General features: G+C 45.2%; 1 protein-coding gene across 2 annotated transcripts in view; it reads right to left on the bottom strand.

Annotated features, from left to right (window-relative positions):
* Positions 1-23,994, bottom strand: part of Rim (Rab3 interacting molecule) — a 169,072-nt gene that overhangs the window by 34,714 nt on the left and 110,364 nt on the right. Inside the window, exon 6 of one of the 2 annotated variants that reach the window (XM_075886963.1) lies at positions 15,385-15,458. In XM_075886963.1, the coding sequence (XP_075743078.1) occupies positions 15,385-15,458 (74 nt within the window). Of the gene's footprint in view, positions 1-12,856; positions 13,087-15,384; positions 15,459-23,994 lie in introns of both variants that reach the window. The other variant, XM_037421872.2, reaches the window with a different exon arrangement.

Raw genomic sequence — 23,994 nt, 5'->3', positions numbered from 1 at the left:
AAAACTCGAACCCCAAGCACTACAACGTTGTGTTCGGTTCAACTTCATGCCAAGAGCCTGGCTATCCTGTTTCACGCTGATGCATGTGCCGTGACCGTATTGCGGGCCATCGGCACTAGTCGATTCCGTTTCAGCCTCAACACTTGACCGCGCTGGGTTTACAAGCCGTTGTGGCAAAATATATGTATAGTATTTTTTTTCTATTTTCTATATATAACGAGTACAGCGTCGAAAAAGAGTAATCATTGCAGTTGCTGTGTCAGAAGATCTACAGTCTGACCCTATTTGCTTATCTGTATTTTTTCCCAGGTTCGACCGCTGCGTCAGAGTTTTGCGGTTTACACGCGTCAGCAAAAATCTATACGCCAACGAGAACTCTCAGATTTCTTCACGGGTTATCATTTGTCGTTAAATGAAGTTTATTTGAGGTTCATTTTCTCGAAGCTTCCCCCCCCCCCCCCCGCAATTTCACCGTTCCATTCTCATCTTCCGATCACCGTGAGAGACGATACTGCGTGTGCCTCGCTGTCTGCCAGAAGTGCTGTTCAAGTTATTGGAAAGAGAGAGAGAAAGAGAGACGATGTGGTCGTAATGGCAAAGCATAAGAAAAAGATTGTGGAGAAAAGTGGGAGGTTGGTAGTTCGAAGTAAAAATTTAAACAGGGAGAGCGCGACAGAGTAAGAACAGTGACCGACGAGGAACGCAGGAACGAAGACGCATCGCACGTCATTGGAAAATCGGGATGAGCCGGAAGGGAGGTCGAGAGGTGCCGAAAGGATGGAGGGTGTCGGCGACGCATAGGTGAAGAGTTAAGGAATAAGGTTGAAAATGGAAGTGTTGGGTATCTCGAGAAAGAAGTAAATAAAAAAGAAGGCGCATATAGGGAAAGAAAATGAGGAAATAAAACAAGAAATTCTGGAGAAGAAAAGGGATGAAAGGCGGTATGTTGCGGGACACGGAGGAGAGAGAGATGAGGTGGGGTGTGAGGATAAGTGGTACGGATCTCGGGAAAAAAATGGGGGGGGGGGGATGGTAGTGATAGGCGAAGATGCGAGTGAGAGTATTCTTATTCGCACGTTCTAAAGAGTGAGAGGGGTCGTGAACTACAAAAGGGTGTTGGGGAGAGCTGAGAGGGGAACAGGAAGCAGAACTTTTTCTTCTCAAACGCAGGGGGAGGGACAAAAAGTAAGAGAAGAGAAAAGAAACAAAACCAAAGTAGTCACAGACAAGAGGAAGGGGGTGGAAAGAAAGAAAAAGAACACGGGACATGTAGGAAAGAGAGTGTGAACGACAGAAAAAGAGAGAGGGAAGGGAAAGCGACCTTTCTTCCTCCTCCGTGTCCGCTTTCGAAATGGATCGATGCGCAAGTCAGGTCAGCTTCGATCGGTCGGCTGTGCGGTGCCGGGCTTCCTTGCAGTGCAACGGTGAGGGCGCCGCTCCTCGATTGCGCGCCGCTGCAGCGTCGAACCGGTGGTCACACACGGAGCTTCCTCACTTCCCCGATTCCCGCCGCTTCTCTTCCCGACTGACCCAACGACGACGGCGGAAGGGAAGAGAATGCGTGCGTCTGTAGTGACGGGGTGGTGAAGCAGAGTGAAGCCGTGACCTGATCACCGGGGAGCACGGGAGGTGGTGCACCCCCGCCCACTCACAACCTCCCCATCTCGACAGCCAACTCGTGCGTAGACTGAAGAAAACACTGTACGCAGGGAGTGAAGCATCCGTAGTCGCGCGCTGTGGTAGAACACGCCGGCAGCCGAGTTGCGGGGAAAGCGGCGAGACAATCGAATAACGAAAACGGGGCCACGTTTCTCTTTCCCCTTCGCGTTGCTCGCCTGGCGCTCGCCTTTCCCTTTAAGAAGGTCGCCTTAGGAGGCCCTCACGTGTCTCTTAATTATTATTGCTCACTCGTGTCTGTGCGCCGGCTGCGAGAGACGATGTTAAGGCCTTTCTTTACACGGTGCCGCCGCACGGCTTTGTAATTGCGCGTGCGCGAGTCCGGGCAGACGCTACTGAATTGCACGGTCTGAAGAAAGGAAAACAGTGGGTGGCGGCCTGTTGAGAGCTGTGTGCGGAGGCGTGAGCAGAATAAGAAGCACCCGAAGGAAGGTGAAGGAAAAAGGAAATGAGTGGAAGAACTGGCACGACTACTTAGCCCTGATGGACTGTATCTTCAGGTGCTATAAACCTATCTAATTAGCCTCGGGCCATCTGACGAACAAATAATGACTGCTTTTTTTTATTTCATTACTTTTCCCGTGCAGGCATGCTCGAGATGCAAGTGCACTTCAGCGAATGATCTTGCTAATGAATGTTAGTTGTTTAGCTATTTCAACCGTAGGCGCACATTAGGAGAGAAGTAGCTTGTTGTGTGAAGTTGTCCATGGGCGTTAACACGGAAGACACTGCTCAACTATTCAGCGTCTTATTATCTTGCGCATTTGTGAAGCGTAACGCATCCCTTTACTCGCTAAGAGAGTTATTCAGGAACTACTATGTTTTAATCGCGTGACACGCATAAATAAAGAAAGCGTTACGTAGCTTGAATGAACCTCACGTCGTGGTCCGAGAGGATTCAGAACAGTTTTAGAGTATATCGTTAGCGTGGACTCTTTTCACATTGCTCGTGACGTATGAACATAACCGCAACCAGTGTTTTTCGCGTAATGCGACAAATCACTCATGCGTTGTCTGGGCGAAACAATGTGTAAAAAATCAGCAGATCCCACGTACCGTGGGAATAAACAGCGTGTGAAAAATCGACAGATCCTACGTAGCGTGGGCATAAACAACGCGTAAAAAATACAAACGAAAAAAGTACGAAACCAACAGACAAACATATTTCGTTCTTTTGTTTCCCAGACCTCGACCTGCCTAACATAGTAATTTTGCTCGTATGCAATGTCATGCGAGTTTGGCCATTAATACTTAAACATTTCATTGAAGCTCAAAAACGACTCGCTAAGTACCCCTTTGCTGGAATCGATATTAGCACTACTAAATTCCGCAAACCAAACTAATACCACCTAGTTCAGCTTATCAGAATATTTTACCAGAAGACACCATTTTCTTGAAGAGAAATATGTGGCAGTGATACGCAAGATTTTGTTGCGCTTGGGAATGTAATATTTCGTTTTTCCAAAGTGCTGCAGAACCATGGCACGCTCATTTAAACTTTGAGTAAGTCATCAGGACTAAATAGGTTCGCACAGAGTTCTTCGCGCCCGCTCATAAAGCCTTCATCCCACGTGACCAAAAGACGCAGATCGCAACCGACAAACTTGGTTAGAAGCTTCAAGCACACATTGTCGGACCTCGAAGCTTAGTAAGCAAAGCTTCGAGCTCAGAAAACTATCACTCGATCAAAAGAACAACAAATAACTCAATTGACGACGTTGCGCACATACAAACAGCAGAATGGATATGCAGAGTATCGACATTTGCGTCTTCTGGCAATATGACGAGTAGAAATAGACAGCATGCTTCTATAGATGCCATTCTACCGCGCTGACGAGCAATAATACCGTGCAGTGCATGCGAGCACGCAGTCCAGCCATGCGGAGACATGGTTCGCGCAAAGCTATAACTAGCAGGCTCGTGCTGCGTAGCAGGGGAAGCGAGCAACAGGCGTGCATAGACGGGCAATAAGGGAATGATTATTACTGCACGTAAGTGTAGCGAAATCGTATAATACGCATCGCTTAAGGTGATGTTCTTACTATCACGCCGATTATTATTTTCCGTCGCTTATTTTTGTTAGCGGAGTACCTGCAGACGAAATCGAAGACCTTTGAAAGTCAGCGGATGTTTCAGGAATATACAAAGTGTCCCACGTAATTTCAGCCAGAGTTTAAAAATGTGCCAGAACACGTAATTACGACGTGACCAAATGCATGTTGCTCACCGTTTCCTGGAGTTAGTCAGACTGTTTTTTGTGCTCTCAAATGTCGTTTAATTATATCTGTTTAATTAACTAACTTTTGAAAAAAAACGAAGATGGATAACAAATTTAAATGAGCAAGTATTAGATAGGTTTGAAAAACGTCTAAATAACTAGTTTTGACCTTTATATCTAAGTATTAGTGTTTTTATGCTAATTACAAATGCCTGCGAAATACCAAAAAAATACCACGTGGTAAACCAGCTCGCGCGTCAGTGTGCACGATGATTCTAGTGCTCCCTAACGTTCCGCGTGCGAACGGCACGCTTCCCTCGCCCAGGTTCATGACAGCGGTAAGCAGTCACAGCGTTTATCGTTTTTGTGGCCGAGAGCGAAACATGTTCATCTTAAAGCCACCACCATCGTTGCGGCCCTGCCGAGACAGCACAATGGGGCAAAGGGGCAAATGGTAGTTCGTACGCGGAACGTTAGGGAGCACTAGAATCATTGCGCGTACAGGCGCACGAGCGGGTTTATTATTATTATATGTGGGTTTTAACGTCCCAAAACCACCATATGATTATGAGAGACGCCGTAGTGGAGGGCTCCGGAAATTTCGACCACCTGGGGTTCTTTAACGTGTACCCAAATCTGAGCACACGGGCCTACAACATTTCCGCCTCTATCGGAAATGCAGCTGCTACAGCCGGGATTCAAACCCGCGACCTGCGGGTCAGCAGCCGAGTACCTTAGCCACTAGACCAACGTGGCAGGGCCACGAGCGGGTTTGTCAAGTGGCATTTTGTATTTCGCGCAACTTTGTAATTAGCAGAAAAATACTAATACTTAAGATATATAAAGTTTAGAACAATCTATTTGGACGTTTTGCAAAGCAATCTACAACTTTCACGTTGAAATTTCTTATCCATCTTCGTTTTTTTCAAAAGTTAGTTAATTAAACAGATATGATTAAACAACAATTGAGAACACAAAAATAGTCTGACTAACTCCAGGCAACGGTGAGCAACCTGCATTTGGTCGCGTCGTAATTACGTGGTAAGGCATATTTTCAAACTGTGGCTAAAGTTACGCGGGACACCCTCAATATGCCTGGCGTACAAGCGCGCACGGCTATAGAAATGTCAAGCATATAACGTGTAAAAATACTTTTATGTCTTTCACGTGTATAACGAGATAAAAACACCAATTTAATAATTTCGTTTGTTTACCTGGGTCACTTGGATGGTCTACTTACGAGCGTATGTGGCTAGGAATACTTTTTGACACATATTCTGACTCACGCTGCGCTCAGTAAGGTAGAACGTGAACGTTAGGGCTGCCTAACGTGATAATTATAGATGAACCACATTTCAAAGCTTTTCTTTAAGCGAGAACTATACCGCACTAAGGTCAAAGCTACGGAGACGTCTGAATTCGCTTTCGTTCTGCGCGTATGAACACCTGGAATCGCAATAGCTGCACCAACCTCGGCCGTAGTAGCGGCGTGAGAATATCACGCACGCCGTCGTCACGTCGACGGTGACAGGTCTAGTACCCCGCAAGACTGGCATTGTTATAGACTACTGCGCCAGTTTCATTCTCCTACTGGTTTCATAACCCGTTCTGCTTATAGACAGGACGCTGATTTTTCTCCCCTATTTAACCTATTTATAGCATGGTGTGCGCTAAAACCTTCGTCACGCCGATAGTTTATGCATTGTTCGTTTGTTTGCACACATCACGCAATAAGTACAAGTGTAATCAAGTTTGGTACCTACAGGTTATGCACTAATGAAAGTTGATGCCACCAATGTATTACTTAGCACTGTGTTATCTAGGAACCTTATACACATGGCGGAGTGACTTTTTTGTCAGTGCTAAGCACAAAGTCGTGGATTTGATTTCGAGCCGTGCCGGCCACACTTAAAGGGGAGGCAAAGTACAACGGGGCCACGTACTTGGATTCAGGCTCCCGCTCAGAACCCTGAAGTGCAGTGAAAATTCGTCCGGCGTTGCCTCAAAATGACGCGCATCATAATTGTGTAGCAGGTAATTCTTGCGCACGAAATAAAGTAATTTTAATTATTATTAGTGACCCATTTCACAACTCGCTTATCGTTCTGCAGGGCTCCTCGTTCGTGCAACTCCCGTACGCTTTGTTTGTCTGGTTTGACAATACACGAGGGAGCCTAAGAAGATTCCTCATCACGTGACTCTTTATCTATATTTACTTTTATTCGGCTAGATGTTCACGTATAAAAAAAACCAAAAAAAAAAACGGGAGCGATCATTCCCCGTCGCTAAGACAAAGGCCACAGCCACGCACTTTGGAGAAAAGGATCGACTCGTCATAAAATATTGAGCGGGCCGTCCCTGCTTTCTTCATCTTTCTTTCTTCCTTTGTTCTTTTTCGGCCTCCCCCGCTTCCCTACGCCTCCTAAAATGGTATCATGTCCACTAATGCCCTCATTTGGCGCATCCAGCCAAAGCAAAGAAGACTTAGAAAACAAAAAGAAAGACTGTGTGTAAATGTAGTTGTTGAGCAAGTGCGTGAGTTAGAGAGAGAGAGCGGGCGCTGAACAAAGCGCAGGCTGCCGCGGCGGTGTGCGCCGCACGTCGATAGTGTGGCTAAGTATAGACGGACTCGAAGCGGTGGCGCGCAGCAGCTAGCGCCCGGTGGTGCACGGGCCGGCAGTTTCGAAATAGCCGCGCTGGGTGCCTGCTGCCGGGAAAATGGCTGGTCGCAGTGAAGAGGCGGAGGAGATAGCGTATACGCAGTGCGAAAACAACGCTCGGTGGGAAAACGGCCTCAATATTTTAGCCGAGTGGGAGGTATCGCAACAAATTCGTGCGCCGCGTGGTGTATATATTTCTGTTTTCTTTTTTTTTTACTTTCGAAGGAAAGAGCTCCGGTGCGCACGTGGTTCTTCCGCCGAAAATTAGCACCCGCTGTGGTGCTCCAGTGGTTGTGGAGTTCGTCTGCTGGATCCGAAGGACACGCCATCGAATCACGGGTTGGGACGGCCGCATTTAGACGGAGGCGAAAAGCCGGAAGATCCGTGTGCTTGGATTTAGGTGCTGCGTACTATACCACTAAGTATTGATAACATCTCGAGCTTAACGTCCCATAACCGCGATATGATTATGAGGGGGTGCTGTATAGGGAGGGCTCCGGAAATTTCGAGCATATGGCGTTCTTCAACGTGCGCTCAGATCGTACAGTACACGACCATCTAGCATTTCGGCCCCATCGAAGTGCGCCCGCAGTAGCCGGAATCGAACCAGCTACCTTCGGAACAGAATCCGAGCGTCCCAACCGCGACACCAGAGCGGCGGACTCTGAGCGAGTACTAAGAATATGCAGATGATCTATTGATGACGCGGCTGAAGTGATGTGCTTCAGAGTACTAAAGCGTTGATCCCACCCATGATCTTCAAGTTATTCAAGCGGATCGCGAGGCATACGTTAGGAGGGTATACTGTGCTGTTCCGGCAACAGCCACGCCTGGCAAGTGTGTACCCTAATTAACTAGGCTAGCTTAGCTAAACACAGGCTAACGTAATTGAATGTTATCAATCCATCGAATTACACGCTGACAATAATTGTGTTTTCCTTCCTTCATTGTCCTCCCATAATTGCAAGGCTAACCTAAGTGAATTTTATCAATACATCGAATGACATGCTGACAATAAATGTGTTTTCCTTCCTTCGATGTCCTCCCATAATTAGTACCTTATCATGAGCGCTCTCTCCCCGTTACTGTGATAATATGAACCAGTGGACACACGTTCACACAGCAATTACGTGTCACACCGTTATGAACAGCTACATTCTCCGAAAGCTTTCTAAACAATGCCATCAGGTTCAGATCATTACAAAGAAAGGAGAAAATTAAAGTTGCAGATACGAATTTTCAGGCTGAAGAGCGCGCTCCCATCGTAACGGCGAATTTATTTAGACGATCATGTTAGGCTTGTCAAATATCATTACAAAAAAAAAGAAAGAAAGAAAAGGCGTAGCTATCAATCGCGAATGACGCATCGGTGAAGAGCACACAGATGCGTGTACACGTGGACGTCGACACGTTCTTAAATATTCACCTTGAGAAATCATCACCTGAACGAAGAATGCAGTTCATATTTACAGAAAGTGTTGCGACTCGCAAAGAGTAAGTGCAAATGGAAATAACGTCCACTTACACACACAAAAAAACGAACTTTGCTGCCTCGACATCTTTCAAAAAAAAAATTTGAGCCATATGACGCGTTGGTGTAGTGATAAACTGGTTTTGTTTAAGCAAACCACTCGAGACGATTACCAACGCTAATGTGCGGCAAACTAAGGCTGGTTGGCTCCCCGATCCTCACGCGAATGTCGAGTAATTTTTTTTTTACTGCAAGCTTTACTTCGTCTGACCTTGGTCAATTTAGAAGGCCTAAATCTGCGCATGGTAACAGATCAACATCAAGAGCAGATACCCGATGCCGCACGTGTCATTGGCTTCAGTCACTCAGCGGAACAAACAAAACATCAAAATACGTGATTAGTTTGAAGGTCATGTATGAAGGCGGCGACAGATTCATTCTCGATGTGCACTCTTCGACAGTGTGGCGTCGCTCGTAAGCTGTACTAAATCAAGCCGCTCTAACACTGCGAAACAGCCGCGAGCATAAATATAGCACCGGAACAACCTTTGAGCGTCGGTTATGGGCGACAATGTGTAGATAATCCCTGCTGCAATAATCTTTGTGTGAATACAGACGGTTAAGCGGGATTCTGTATATATGAGTACCTCTCGCTAAAAGAATTAAAAAACGCACTAATTGCACATAACGGCAATCTTAGGACGCCGTTCATTAATGAAAGCCTCGGATGTTTTCAGTGGGCAAGAAGAAATGAACAGGATTAATCGGAAATGCCACCTATTCCTGACCCAAGGATTCGCGTTGCGTAAATACATTCGCATTGCGATGCCCGGTCAAAGCGACCGAGTTTATTGCCGACTGCTGCGCGTGTTTGACAAATTATTGCCTATAGCACCGTTGGCGATTGTTCCGAAAACAACTGCCTCGTTGTATACGAAGTGCGGATACATACGGAGAACGCTGCCTTCAAGGGGCCACAAAATAAATATCACCCCGACAAAAGTGTCACGCGTAATATCTCAGAGCGCTGCTATAAAGATGATCAACGTTTAAATTTAGCCGTCCTTGCGCCATGTTGTCATTGCTAGGCGTGTGTGTTGTAAATATTTACGGCGAGTCACAACTAAAGTGAAGTCACTGGTAGATAATGCGCGAGTTGATAGGAGAGACTGCTGATCAAAAAGTGAGAGTTTATTCAGTGTAGAAGAAAAAAAAGATAGCTGGCTTGAGGCTCTGGCTTGGTTAAGCTAGAAAAGTTGTGTGTAACGCTTTTCGGTAACGAGTTAACTTCTCGATTTTTTTTTTTCGCAACGCGTAGCTAGTAGTCGAGTTAGCGCTAAATCTCGAAACAGAGCAAGAGTGAAACAGCGCAAGAGAGCACCGTACTGCAATACGACGATTCTCACAGATTGCTGTCAGAAGTAATGAACGAAGCAAAAAAATAGTCAGAGAAATAAAAGCACGGAAGGCGGGCTGGCTATGCGTGTATTCAAGTGAACCGTATCACGCTGGGTGTTAGCAAATCACCGTGCGAAGTTTCAGCTGTGCATTGCATTAGGTAAACAAGAAATAATGACAATTTGGTTGCTCAGAAACGAACGCGCGGGAAAAGTAAGCCTTGCTCATTTGCGTTGTTTCTAGGCATGCGCTCAAGTATACTGAGCGTGTGATCTTTGCTTCGATACCTGAGCTTGTATAACGAGCAATATTGTATTTTAATTCGGCCTCAATCAGCCATCCCGAATGGCAAGCTGGCTGATCGAAGAAGCTCCGCTTTAAGCGCTGAAATGTTCGTTCTTCCCATATCGCTCTCTCCATGCGTGTGTGGTGTGCATCTGTGCTGCCAACTTCGTAAGCGCCTCTGGATGGTGAGAGAAATCAGCTTGTCGCTTCGCATTTTCATGTTCATGTTTTTTTTTTTTTCGCGAGGCTTAGTTGTCCTACAGAAAATCATGCTTGCTGGTACGAGTGGTACACTGTTAGTTCAAGAAGAGCCGCTGTAAGCGCAATATTTTTTCTATTTATCAATCGCTCACTCCTTAAATCTGTGTGTGTTGGAGGGGAGGGAGGGGTTGCTACCGACTTCGTAAGCACCTCCACATGGTAAAATAAATCGGTATGTCGTCTCGCGCTTCAGCTATGTTCGTTTTTTTTTTTTCGCAAGACTTTAATGTCGTGCAGAAGAGCACGCTTGCGGGTACGAGTGGCAAGTGGTCAATCGAAGAAGCGCCGCTTCAAGCACTAAATTTTTGTTTCGCTTCCTCTCTCACTCACTGCTTTTAACTATGGAGGTGCATGTGTGTGAGTGCGCGCGCACTACCGATTCCGTATGCACCTCTACTGGGTGAGAGATGTTAGCACAACGCACGCGTCTGTTGCCTACGCTTTTTTTACAATGCTTAGTTGTCGTACAGAAAAGCACGCTTGCCGGTACAAACATCTAGTCGGAGAAGCACCGCTACGCGATGAAACATTTGTCACTCTGTGGTTTCGGGCGTTCGGATATTGTGCGTGATTGAGCCATTATTTAGTGTTTTGTGGGTGTGTGACGGTACTTTATCGCATCCTGTTCGCAGTCAGCCAAACATGGTTGTTATGAATAAATCACGATGTAGTCCAAGGTCGCAACAAAGAAATATGCAATTAACGAAGCTAAACCAGCAGTATTGCCCAGATAGATAGAAAAACCCGGATACGAGCTCAGAGTAGTAAAAATGAGGCGTTTGTGTTGCTGTTTTTATCGTTCGTACTTTTACCATCTCTCACATGTTATGGGTTTATCTGAAAAGCTTAAGGAAGTTTTCCGCACTCTAAAGAATTTAGATGAAACGACGGTAAGAAAAAAGAAAGTAAAATGCCTTTCGCCAACTTTAATGTCATGAAATGGGTTATTGAGTTTAAAAAAAAAGAAAACTGTCGTCTCAGTTAAAACTGACTTGAGTGGTAGGCATGCGACAGCCGCGAAGCGTGTGCTAAGCCTGTGCTCACTTTCTAGCTCACATGCGGGGCTTGCTCTAAAGAGGCACCATGCTTTCCTTTTTCAAAAGCTACACACTAGGTCTAGTTACCGTTGATTTATGACACGTTAGCAGGTATCATAACGCCGGCTCTACGGGTAGTACAAAGTAAGTTTTTTTGTAAATATTCAAAAGCAAACAGCTTAGAAAATGTTAGGCCAGGGCCAACTCTGATTGTTGCCTATCAACATGCATAAATAGTTTTGTATTACCTAAGAATAGCCATCATGTAGATGACGCATGCAGCACTAGCCAACATGTGCTTATAAAAAGCCTACCCCAGCCGAAATAGGTACTCATTTACCTATAATTATTCGGGGTAATTATTATTTATCTCACATTTCCCATTGCTAATCAGTGTCATTCACAAGACAGGGTGGGAAGGCGGAGGTATACGCTATGATGTGCTGTCGCGTATAAAAATAAAATAAACAGCACTTCCAGCGAGAGGAGACACGCCACCAGGTTCTGTATCTTCTCGAGCAGTTGCCTTTTTCAGAACTGTTTGCTTTTGAACAGTCGTAACAGCTACGCCAGAATCTATAGGAACACAACGAAGGCCTAGTCAGTCTAATGGGCTTGCAAACGTCGTACTCTCACAATCCACTCTGCAGCTTGGTATATCAGACACCCACACGCATACGGCGCAAAAAAAGGAAAAAAGATCAATAAAGAAAGTGATTGTGTCATCTGATAGTCGGTGAGCGTGACCAAATCAAGAAGTAGCGGAACTGACACACAACGGCGAGCAACAAAAGCGTTGCTAAAACATTGGTTACTAAAGCCGCAAGTTCAATGGAAATTGGCCCCGATCGAGTGATCGCGAAACAACGCTTGACGCCCGCAAATGCCGAGTCTTTATGATGAAGTAAACAAGCTATCCATTATCAAAACCTTATGTGCACCTCATATCTTCACTGAATACATTACGATTGAGCGGCAGCAGCGCGAACACGATCACAATGCAACATTAGCGTCCCTGTGTTTGCCCGTAGAGCCATACGACAAGTGCCTCATTTTCATTGGGTAGCATACCAGACACTTGCTTTCTGGTTAACCTCCCTGCCTTTCTTCATACCATATCTCACTACTACCAGTAATTGATTGCTACAGAAATTATATGAACAGTTCAGGCGTATTCGTTGCCGTCACCGCGAGGTTCATTACAAACTTTAATTCGATATCATAACACCACGCGTCACATGTTCTGCGTGCGAGTGAAGGCGTGCTTGGGCAGCCGGTGATGGCGGCTCTAGGGGACAGGATACGTGCCCGCCTTCGTACGAAGCGGGAAGGGTCCATGAGAGGGCCCCTGTTGAAAGCTGCTGCATCGTTCCAGCAGTATCTGCGTACTTCGGTCGCCCGGGTGTGGTCGCGCGCTTCCTATCTTGACAGGGATTGGCAGCGCATACCTTTGCACGCGCTGTGTTCTCAATGCTCAGCATATGTTGAATCGACAGAACGCCGCTTCCCTCGTTGGTACGCTTTCTTGCGCCAGAATTTCGTCGAGTTACGCCAGATAGAACGCTAAAAGAGTCAGCTGCTAGCCTTACTCATTGTATTATTCCGATTTCTTACTTACCCATGTGGTGAGAACGCAATTCATTTCATTATTTCTTTTTGCAACATGGATGCAACTCCGGTGTAATGTCAGCTCCACTACTTTCTCAAAGTGTCTAGCTGGCACGTGTACGTACGCTTAACATGTATTCGTTTGTGTTTGTGAGCCTGCGTGTCTGTGAGTGATTGAGTGAGTGTTGCGTGATTGTGTGTGTTTTCTGTGAGTGACTCTTGGATGGGACATCGTGTGTACCTTGAGGCACAAGTCCTCGTTCAGCGTGGCGCTACTGCTGGTGTCAATGCCCGAGTCCTTGGTGAGCGCGTCCCTGCAGCCTCCGTGGTCCCGATTGAAGCGCACCGTTTTCTTTCGGCACGTGTCGACGGAGCCCGCGCCGCCGCCTTTGGGAGTCGTCGCCGTGGCGTAAGGCGCGCTCGCCACCGCGCCCCCGACGGGAGGGACGCGCGGCGCGTACGCGCAGTCACCTGCAGCCCCGGCACCGACATAGTTACGTACGAAAAAAGAAAGTTAAAACAAAAAACGAGACGAGTGCTCCGGACGGGAATCGGAACCGCGACTCCGGCTGTCGATGTGCACATTCTAACAATATTTGCTGTTTAGTACCTTGGGCGTTAAGCTTGTAAAATGGCACGCTTTTGTGCTAAACAAACGATAAAGGTTAGATGTGCACATTCTCACAATATTTGCTGTTTAGTACCTTGGGCATTAAGCTTGTAAAACGGCACACTTTTGTGCTAAACAAAAGATAGAGGTTAGATGTGCACATTCTCACAATATTTGCTGTTTAGTACCTTGGGCATTAAGCTTGTAAAACGGCACACTTTTGTGCTAAACAAAAGATAGAGGTAAAAAAAAAGTGCGCGTTCTTGTCACCTGTAGGTTTGCATATAGTAGGCAGCAGAGTACAGAAATCTTTTGCAGTCAAAGCAGGCTACAAATACTAGAAATGTGACGAGTACAGATGTTCAGGTTCCTGACCATTATACATTTACGAAGACCACTTGGCATAAAAGAACGAGATAAAAAAAATTCTTCGATGAAGCTGACGTCGTCAGTCGAGAAAAGGGTAGGCGTGATTTAAATATTCTAGACGTGTGCATCGGTGCACTGAATTGACGATGCAGGAGGCAGAATTTCTTCGCAGCAGTTAAATGACTGAATGTTCTCCCCTTCAGGATATCTTAGATTGTTACCAAATTTGCTAATGATTTGAAAAAAAATTTTTTTTTGGGGGGGGGGGGGTCAGTGACTGTTGCCGATGCGCCTGAGCATGAGCTTGTTATAGCGTGAAGTTTTTTTCTAACGAATTCGGTTGCAAGGGAGCGTCCTTTCTGCCGTGTCTTCTTTTCCTAACCAAATCTGCGTGCCCCTGAGCAAGATGAGGAAAAAAGTAGCGGACAATGTCAGTAGTTTTCTAGTGCCCGCAGCGCTTAAAGATTATATCAATAACTACGCAAACATATATTTGGATTGTGCATTACAGTGCTAAAAGAATCCGTTATGAGGGCAATCAGTGAACAAATGCGACAAGCAGACGAGGCCACGAGAAAAAAACGAACAGCTCACAGTGTCCAGCTCCTTGGATACTTGCAGCAATCAGTGGGATGAGGCGCAGTTGCTTTTGTGACGTACTTGTGTCGCAGGGTTTGGAGCTTGGCACACAGTGATGAAAGATTTCGCCGAATATATTTTGCATCGCGTCTGTGTGTGAGTTATGGAACGTGAATTCCGCACATTCTTGTGCATACACAAGCACGTATATCTCGTTTTATTATCAGTCATTAGCGTTTCATCGAATCATTCACCAAGCAGAAAAATCTATACGTCGCAAGGTTTTGGCTAAAAAGCCAGTCACGTTCCCATGTTTGAGCTCGTCATTGAAAAGAAGGCTGTAATACGGGTATAGAAAGTGAGAGAGACAATTAAATATGTCTCGACCTCCACCGGCACGGACAAAAGAAGAAACATAGCTGATTGGCCAAAGATATGATTTCTTATTTACATATCACGAGTTGGTAGCTTCTCGCCGCTTTGCTGACTAAGTAGAATAGAATTTCATCTAAGCAGCCGACGGAACTGCAAAAATATTTTCGCAAAACGATGCCGCCGAATGTCCTGTTCAGTTTTTAATTGTTATACTTATTCGCAGACGTCGGAACAAAAGATGCCGGAAGAAAATGTTGAGGGCAAAGCACACAATGTCTGAGGGTTCAGAGAGGAACGTGCTTCGCTTGCAAGACAAACATACCCACCAGGTTGAAACACGCACACACAGCAATAAAGTACATCGCCAATGACAGACGAACACAGTGAAAGAGAGAGAGAGAGAGACAAAGAAGGAGGAGAGATAATATGGCGGCAACTGTGACACGTAGACGAGCCGTAACGCGTTGCTCGTTACGGGACACGTAAACAAAAAAAGAAAGAAAAAGAAACAAAAGAAGAGTGTGACTTTTTTTTTCGCAAGAGTGGGCACCACAGAGAATGAGTGAGGTACAGACACACACAAACAGTAGAGCTAAAGAAGGAAGAAGACAATGGCGAAAGGCAAGGCGATAAGTGTGTGAGCCACGCAGCACGGCAGAGCACCTACCGCAGAAAAAAAAAGGGGGGGGGGGGTTCACTCAGCGGGACGATGCAAAAGGAACCGTACGATGCCAATGACTGCATGACGAGAGAACGCGAAGACGAAGTAAAAAAAGAGAGAGTATAAGAGAAACATAAAAACTCTGTTACGGTCCGTCCGGGAAGAAATGGCTCACCGAAAGGAATTTTTTCATTTTGGCATCGAGTATTTCCTGCTGCTTCCACGTGCGATTGAATACGTCCGCCTCTCCTGTGAGGAGTAGCACCAAGCAGCATTGTGTTGGTCGGGATAAGGGAAGAAAATAGGGAGGAAAGAAGAACAACGCAAGTTCTACGGCCCACATCAAAACCATTTAGCTACGAGCTCAGAGCACTTACTCCCCTTTCCCTTTTTTTCGCATCATGGCATAGTGGCTGTGATACAAGCCTCACTGCCCGCTCACACAGACCTAAGTGAGTAGCTGCAGCCGGAGAGAATGAGTAGCTAAGTTGTGGTGGTGCATGCGTTCGACGAGCACCGAGAAAGAAAAAAAAAATAAAAACTGTAGCGTTGCTTGTGTCGAAGTTGCATTACTGAGCGTTGGAAACGCACATAACGTGATGCCGGGTAACCAGTGACATCGTCCTTTTGGGCGGTGTCTGTTCGCTGATGTCACTCGAGGAACATCTGCTGCCACCGTCAGCGAAAAGGCTAGAGATGAATCTGGATTCTCTTTGCCCTAAATGTAGTCGTACACGTGAGAAACGCTGTTAACACCACACCATTTTTATAAGAGAAATTGTGTTACGGATTTCGAGACAGAAATCTCGCTTCACTTGTTTTCTCTCTGTTGTGTCACGAGAGTGCTTATGCATAGACTTAACACCTGGAAACACCGTTCCACCTGAAGTGTTCGTGTTTAAAGTAAGTTTAAACAGCCCCCTTTTTTTTACCATTATTCATATGGTATCAGAAGATGTTGGCGCACATCTCTGGATACTCAGTAACTATTAGAAAAATCGATCACACCACCGGATTTACAATCACACTAACACCACGAGGTGTTTCCCTTTTTTTAAAGAAATGTATAATGCATTTTCCTTTCTATATGGTTACGTTGAAGGTACTCAGTTGCACTCTATTTCATGGTTCAGCCTTTAGACACACTTTTTCTACGATGATAAGGCACCAGGTTTTCTTTTCATCAATTTCGCACATTGTACAAACCAACAAACTACTTTGAGACGCCCAGCTTTTATTTCGAAACCACTAGGAAATCGTAAGGAAAGAAGGTAAATGGCGTTACGCTCGTAAAACACCTTTAATGCGTGAACCATCGTCGTCAGCCACTCTTTTATCACCTCTTTTCAACAATGCGGAAAAATCATGCAGGAATACGACATATAAGCTGGATACCTGTAAAAGCACGGCTCTTTAAAAATGTATGTTTTCGTAATGACTTTTTTACGCTTTCGCAGGAATTTACCCATTTTGGCGGTAAAGTGTGTCTAACTGCCGCAAGCATTGTCAATGACGCTGCGGCTGGGCACGGCCGTTATGGAGTTTAATAATAGCCCACTAGAGGGAAATCTGGCCCTGGTGTCTATGAGCGCTGCTATGCATGACACTTCAAGCAGCATGTAAATGATGGGTAGTTGAAAGATTTGCATAATATTCTTTCTTTCGGCTACTCGTGGTTTTTTTTCTTTTTAGTGATAATTATTGAAAACTTTTGGGAGTCCCACTTCCCCACTCCGACATCAATTCGAATCGGAACACCAGGTCCACAACTAGTCATTCACCTATGTGAAAGAGCACTCATAACAACTATAAACAAAGCCACAAGTGCATTCCAAGCCGCTAGCACGAAGACTAGGCAGATCGTCACACTACCTTTCATTTCTATGGTAGATGAACAATCGAAGCACCGCAGTTCCTTCTGGTAAACATTGTAGGTAACTCTATGGCCACTCGTTAATTTATCGAGCTAAGCTAGTTGGTCCTGACTTGATGAATTCATAACACTAGCAAACATTGCAAACTACATGGTTGTCTTTCACTGTGTGGTGTAGTCTGTTGTGTGTGTTCGCTCGTACGTTAGTGTTACGGGCTCACAATGGGCCCTACCTTTCGGAGAACGCCACCGGAGGCCACCATGACACTGCAACAAGGCCACTGCACGTCGCGCACCACTCAACCAGCCCGTCTCGCCCTTCTACCCTCCAATCTACGCAACCTCCTCAACCACACATAACACTAGGGCGCGCATTTTTTCGCAGTTTATTTCGCGCTCTCATTCCTGTTAGCATCCCTCGTTGTGACATTGTTCCTGGAAGAAGCGTGCGAGCGTAAAGATAGAGAGAGAGAGAGAGTAAAACTTTATTCAAGCGAAAATGGAAAGGGAAATTTTTAGAGCTTCTATGATTGGGGCCCTAGCAATAAAGAAAGCGAACGTAATACACTGGCTCCGCTTCCTTTTATCGCCGTCTCGCCAAGTACGGCGCACACGGGGCGTTCGTGTACAAACGCGCATCATCAGGGAAGAAAAAAAAAAACAGAGAGCGAGAGAAAAAACGACGCGTTGCTCAACTCTCACTCGGAAAGCCAGCCGAGCAACGCGATGCTGCGCACTATTACGCATCGAAAAAAAAAGAGGCTGCGCATTTTTTTTTGAAGCCCCGCCGAATGTGTTTACGAGCTTTTCATTTTTATTCTTCCTTTTTCTTTCTTAACCGAAAAGATGTAAAAGAAGAAAAGATACAAACACAGCTAGCGAGGACCATCCATCTGGAAAAGAAAGAGTAGGAAAGAAGGAAAAGGAGAAAAAGGAAGCCGCGCATCGCGAGAGAAACCCATAAAGCTACAGAAAACATCAGCGTGGTAAACTGATGATGAAAAAGGGATGTAGCAGCGGCGGCAATGGTTGAAACAAAGGGTACTACGGGAAGAACGGGATGCAGCGCGGGAAAGGAAAGAGAGACAAGGAAAGAGAGAGAGAGCGGGTCAGGCTCGTTTTCGACGACGACGGCGGCGCAAGCGGCGGCTGCTGCCCTTGATGCCAGACGCACCCGGGATCTAAAAATAGCCCCGCGCGCCCGTTGCATGCACCGAGTCCCGGAGCAGCAGCCTCCGTCGCATCCCCTCCATCTCTCTCTTTTTACCCACTTCCTCAGCTCGCTCCTTTTTGCATGCCCCCTTTCCCTATCCAGATACCCGTCCTCGCCCTCCTCGCGTTTCCTCCTACCGGCTGCTTTCCCTCTTTTCCCCGACCAGCCAGCCGCCGCTTCCCGCATCGAGCAGCAGGCGACGCTGGCTCCTTTCCTTCCTTCCTTGGTGCTATTGATCGCCGCTGCCTGCAGGCTGCACTCCTGCTGCTAATATTAAAGCGGAGGCGAAAGGGAAGAAAGGCTGGCTGGGGAAAAAAGAGGGAAGTGCATTCGCAGGCGGAGAAGACTGCCATACTATGACACGAATATATACACGGTAGAGGGGCAGATGAAGCAAGAAATGAGAAAATTAGGGAAAACGCGAAGCGAAGATAGGATGCTCCCCAAAACAAGCGGACAATCACACAGGAAAGAGATGAAAAAAAAAAACAGAAAGCCCTTTGGGAGTGGCCGGGGCAACACGCTGTGGGCGTCAAAATAGCTCGTACGGGCAGAAGGGGGAGGGGGGAGCATGGGAAAAGTAAGAGCAACGAGGAGTAACGGTAGACTTTGCATGAACTGGGAGTAAAAACAAAAACAGAAAAAGGGCCACCAAAATGGAGTGAAAGAGGTGTAAACGTAAACGACAACGCAGCTAAATGGGCGATTCGAAGAGTAAAACGAACCGACAAACGGCGCAAGGAAAAAAAAAGTGGGAGACCGAAGGGAACGATAATAACAGAGAAAATAAAACAAAAAAGGGGGCGGGGTGCAAAACAATAACGAAGTCTGGAGCAGTAAGGGCCGTTGCATGTTCGAGCGACAAAGACGATGAGTATAGGTGCGAACGTGTTTAAACAAGAAAAAAAAAACGGATGATAAGGTAACAAACTATTGAAAAACAAGACGATTCGCAGGAACCGGTACAAGGGGAAGCGAAGGCTCTCACTCTAAAGAGTAAAGCATCTTCACCTCTTTTCCTCTTCGCGCTGCGATTGGAGAGTAAGGGTTTTCCTAAGAGACGCCGCAAAAACTCGGCGAGAGATGCCCCCCCCCCCCCCCCCAAAAAAAAAATAATAAACGTTTGTGACGATTGAACGAGGAGAAAACACGAGTTTGCCATAGTCATCCGTTTTGTAGTTTCCTTCTACAAAGAAAAAAAACAAGCGATAATGCAGCGAGCGGTTGCAAGAATAAGGAGGACAAAATGTTCAGGAGCTCGACTAAACATTCTTGGTCGCGCGTTGAATGAAAAAATGAAAATTAAAATAAAAAAAACGTTGGTGGCTCGATAAGAGTGCGTCCGGTCAGAGTGATAACAAAGCCGTATAGAAAGGTCGTTCGTCACGAAATGCGCGCGCGCAGTATACAAGGTTGCTAATGGCGCAAAAGTTTGCTTCACACTGGACGCGCTGTGGCGGGCGGAGAACTTTTGTTGCGGGGTAGAGACGCACCAACGTGTGATACGTGCGTTCGTTACTCTAGCTTCCATAATGCGGCGTGCATAATTTTAACCGCGTTGCGGAAACGACGACACTAAGATCGGGCTTGAAGTAAACGTTAAAATCCTGTATAACATTCGCTTAAAAGCTTTCTTCTTTTTTTCTCTCTCTCTCTCTTCTCGTTCCGGCCACATTCTCGAAGTTGTTCTCAACGTAAATTTTTGCCAGTAAGCGCGCCATAATATGACTTAGGCTACAGAAACTTTACGTTGGAACACTCATTACACGTTTTTATTCTTCGTTTGTTTCAATGCTGCTGTTCCTCGGTGCTGGAACTGATCAAGGTTTTGACTTGGTTGCTCGGCCAAAACAAACCAATTACAACGCAGTGTTAGTAGTAGGTTCAGCCTACTCTTACGACAGGTGTATACTATCTCAACTGAAGGCTTCCATGAAGCGTTTGCATTCGGAATGTTATGTTACTCCACATTTGAGTGTAGACGGTAACCTTATCATATGCTTACAGATGCATAGTGGCGCAAAAAGAAAGAAAAGATACAAAAAAGACACCTAGATAAGGAATCTATGTGCCTCGAGGTTCTAATAAAACCAGTTATGAAACGAAAATCGCATTTATTACAATGAATGATCTAAATGCTGTAACAAGAATTATTTGGAAATCTACAGCAGTGGTTAAGCCTATATTGTTGCTTTTTTTGCAGAATTAGCACACGTTGTTTGATCCATAAAATAAATTTCTATTATCTGATGAAGTGGCCTAGTCTAAAAACGCATTAATTACCGTGACATATGCGTTATGCAGGAAGCTTCAGTTTAGAAAATTGACCATTAAAATAACCATACAAGACTCTCGACACAACTGATCACGCAGGGCAAAAATATAAGACACAGGTCAAGAGAAGGGACGTCCCTTACCTTGTCCCGTGTCTGATATTTTTGCGCTACGTGATCAGCTATGTATTACCAACACGCCCAAATTCATTTGTCAACTCTTAACGTACTCAGATTATACTGAAGATCGACATAAAGTGTGAGCTTCATTGCACAACACTGCTAATAGACGGTGAAGCCAACTTTAAAAACGCGACAATTTGATTTTACATGCATGAAACTTGTCCTTAATGAAAGCATTCTCCGAACGTCTCGTCATAAAATGCGGATTAACAGGCAAGCTATTTTATTATTTTTTTCAATATAGCTGGGCTACATAGTTGAAAATAAACAAAAAAGACTTTCACAGTGCAATTGTACGCAATATCAGGCTGCCCTATTGCATAAAATGGGCTTAAAGGGGCTCTGCATTGCTTTTTCAACTAACCATAACCATTGACTCTGCCATAACGGAGCCCACGAATGGACCACCACAAAAGTTTTAGAATTCATGAAGCACGAGCAAACAGACTTGTTGCAGCTGTATTCCCTTGCTGTTTCCACTCGTCCCGATGATCTCGCTGATCAATAAATGTTGGCGCGGGTAAAAGAAGTTGATTGATCGACCGATTAATTAACCAATTATTCATAATTATTGATTGAGTGATTGGTCGATTTATTGATTGACTCGTTTAACCTGGCACAACCTATAATAGAGGATCAGATATGAAACGAGCGATGCCTTGCTAAATAATAGAATTAGTTCATAATGTCAAAATGTTTAACAATAGATAGTCTTCAAACAACCTGTTAGATTAATTCGCGAGGAAAATAAAAAAAGAAAAAAAAGAGTAATCTTTTTTTGAAGAATATACCTCATTTTTATAACCTTAGAATTCAATTCGTTTCAAAAAATGAAAAGATGACCAATGTTTTTTTTAAATATGCTTGATTTTGATAATCTCAGCATTCAATTCGTCTCGTCTGAGACGAGACGAATCGGAAATCACATACAGCCTTGCAAACGCTCCTGTGGCTAAAACCCAGCATGGAATCACCGGAAAGAACCACCGGAAGGGACAAATTTAATCCCATCCTTCGAAGCTGTTGATTTAGAAGCATTTTCCTCTGATTGGCGAATACTCAGCACGTTAGAAAGAACTGATCCAGGGACTGACTCTCACTGCAATGGCGCCATAAAGGTGACTGCACGAGACAAGATCTGTGTAGGCAAAATTTCAGAGGGAACTCGGCATCGTATTCTGGTAACTGATATCTCGGCCCTTCTGGAGGAGCACCATCGATTTTTACAACAATAATTGAGGTGAGCGAACCCAGAAGCTGACTACAAAGACTTAGCGAAGTTGTGTTACGTGGCAAACTTTTCAAATTGCGGCCCAGCTACAAACGCCAGCGTTGGCAAAATAGACATTATAGGAGCATCATGTAATGCTAGTGCGAGTGCATCCGCATATTAGTTCAGAGTTATATCTTTGTGCCCTGGTACCCACACTGAGCGAATAATACATATATCTCTTGGAATGAGAGAATAAAATGCTTCCAAAGAATTTGAAAATTGGGTGAAGTTAATGAAGAACAGACGGACAGGCCGTCTGTCAGAATGACGGCTTCTTATATTGTTAAGGGGAATTTCCGTAAACCTAGTCTCTTGTGCGTCATGACATAGATAACCTTCTTTTTTCTTTTTTTGAAGGCGCACCTTACATTTAATGTGATAGAAAGTGCGCGCGCGGGCACGTGGTGACCTCCCGCGGTGGCAGCGGTAACTATGCAGACCACGATGCTCCATTCAGCCAATGTACGTGAAATTAAGGTATATTGCGGGGTCTTTGGTGCATCACTTGTAGAAATAAGAGGGACGATTTCTTGATGAATTTGAGAATTTATTGTATTCCCGCCCGCATGCTGCGCTGTAATGTTTGGCTCGCGTGTTCTCAGGAGCATCGAATATCGATCGGCCGCGTTTTCTGACTATACAGAAGTGTTGCAGGGCCCCTTTAAGACGCTCCACTTGCAGTCATCAACCGTTTCATCGTGGTCTGTGTAAGCATAACACAGTAAGATTCCCTTTTTGCCAACCTGTCGAATCATTATTCTTCAACTCTGCAGATATAGTGCTACAGAATATCGCCAACTGCGACTAGCGCACTTAACGAAGTGAGAAACACGATTAATGAAATTTTCGGGTCCATTCACAAAATCGCATTCTGAGCGAGCTACTAGTGTCACTGCAATAAAACAGCAGATGACATACGAATAACAGAACGGGAAAACGCTGTTCGACGGGTTCCAAAGGCAAGAAAAAGTTAGTAGTATTAATAGACGTAATTTTAACCAAGTTAGTAACATAGTCCGATCAAACGAGGATTGTGTCACTAATACGTACTGGGAGGGTTTCTAGACACGAATTCCCGGCATGCCCATATTATGGATAAGTCGCTACATGTGAAACACACTAAACCACAGCGGTACCATCTCGAAGCAGCAGCAGCAGTAGTAGTAGTAGTAGTAAAAAAAAGGAGTAGGAATTTTTTAAAACTGGTCTAACATAAAAAGCGAGAATCCAAAGGAACTTGGTGATGAGGATTGCGTATCTACAGTCATCTACCGAGTACTGCAATAATCATTTGGGCAATCCTTGAGGTAAAGAGTTAGGATGCCCAAGCGAAACCACTGTTGTTTCTTTTCATATAAATCCTGTGCCGTGAGTTTCGAGACTGTTCGAATACATACAACTCTTCTGAAAGCATGTAATGGCTGTTGCTATAAAAGCGCTCTATAAACGCTAATATGGAAAATGAAATAGTAAGAATAGAACAATTGGTGTTCCACTCGAAAGCCTTTTTCATTCTTAAAAATTTCTTTATTGGCTTGACACCTTTGCTAATGATATTCTCAGCATGAGAATTCACTAAAAATTTCATTACGAACAACACAAGCGTTAGAGTTCCTTGCTTAAATACAGGCTTCGATTTTTAGCCTTCGCCAAGCATCTCCTACTAATTAAGGGATGCTCAGGCGGAACAATCTGCCATTTTTTTTTCACGATGCTACAGCTCATGCGCACAGCCCTTAACGAAAGGTCACGAAGCGCATGTTTATCTCGTAGGCTTTCGTCCTAGCAATACTGGTTGTCCCGGCCCGGCCAGAATCCTACCCAGAACGACAGAGATAAGCACAAGAAGACGAGAAAAAAAAAAGAAGTAGAAAACGCGGTTTAACGGCTGAGTATATGCCAGGCTAAGCCCGCGTGCTGCAACACCACACCATAGGAGTGCGCAAGGGAGGTGAAGCAGGAAGATACGA

This window comes from Rhipicephalus microplus, chromosome 2, assembly GCF_043290135.1.
Source record: "Rhipicephalus microplus isolate Deutch F79 chromosome 2, USDA_Rmic, whole genome shotgun sequence".
Taxonomy (NCBI): Eukaryota; Metazoa; Arthropoda; class Arachnida; order Ixodida; family Ixodidae; genus Rhipicephalus; species Rhipicephalus microplus.
Note: the sequence above shows the minus strand (reverse complement) of the source record. Positions and strands in the feature narration are given on the sequence as shown.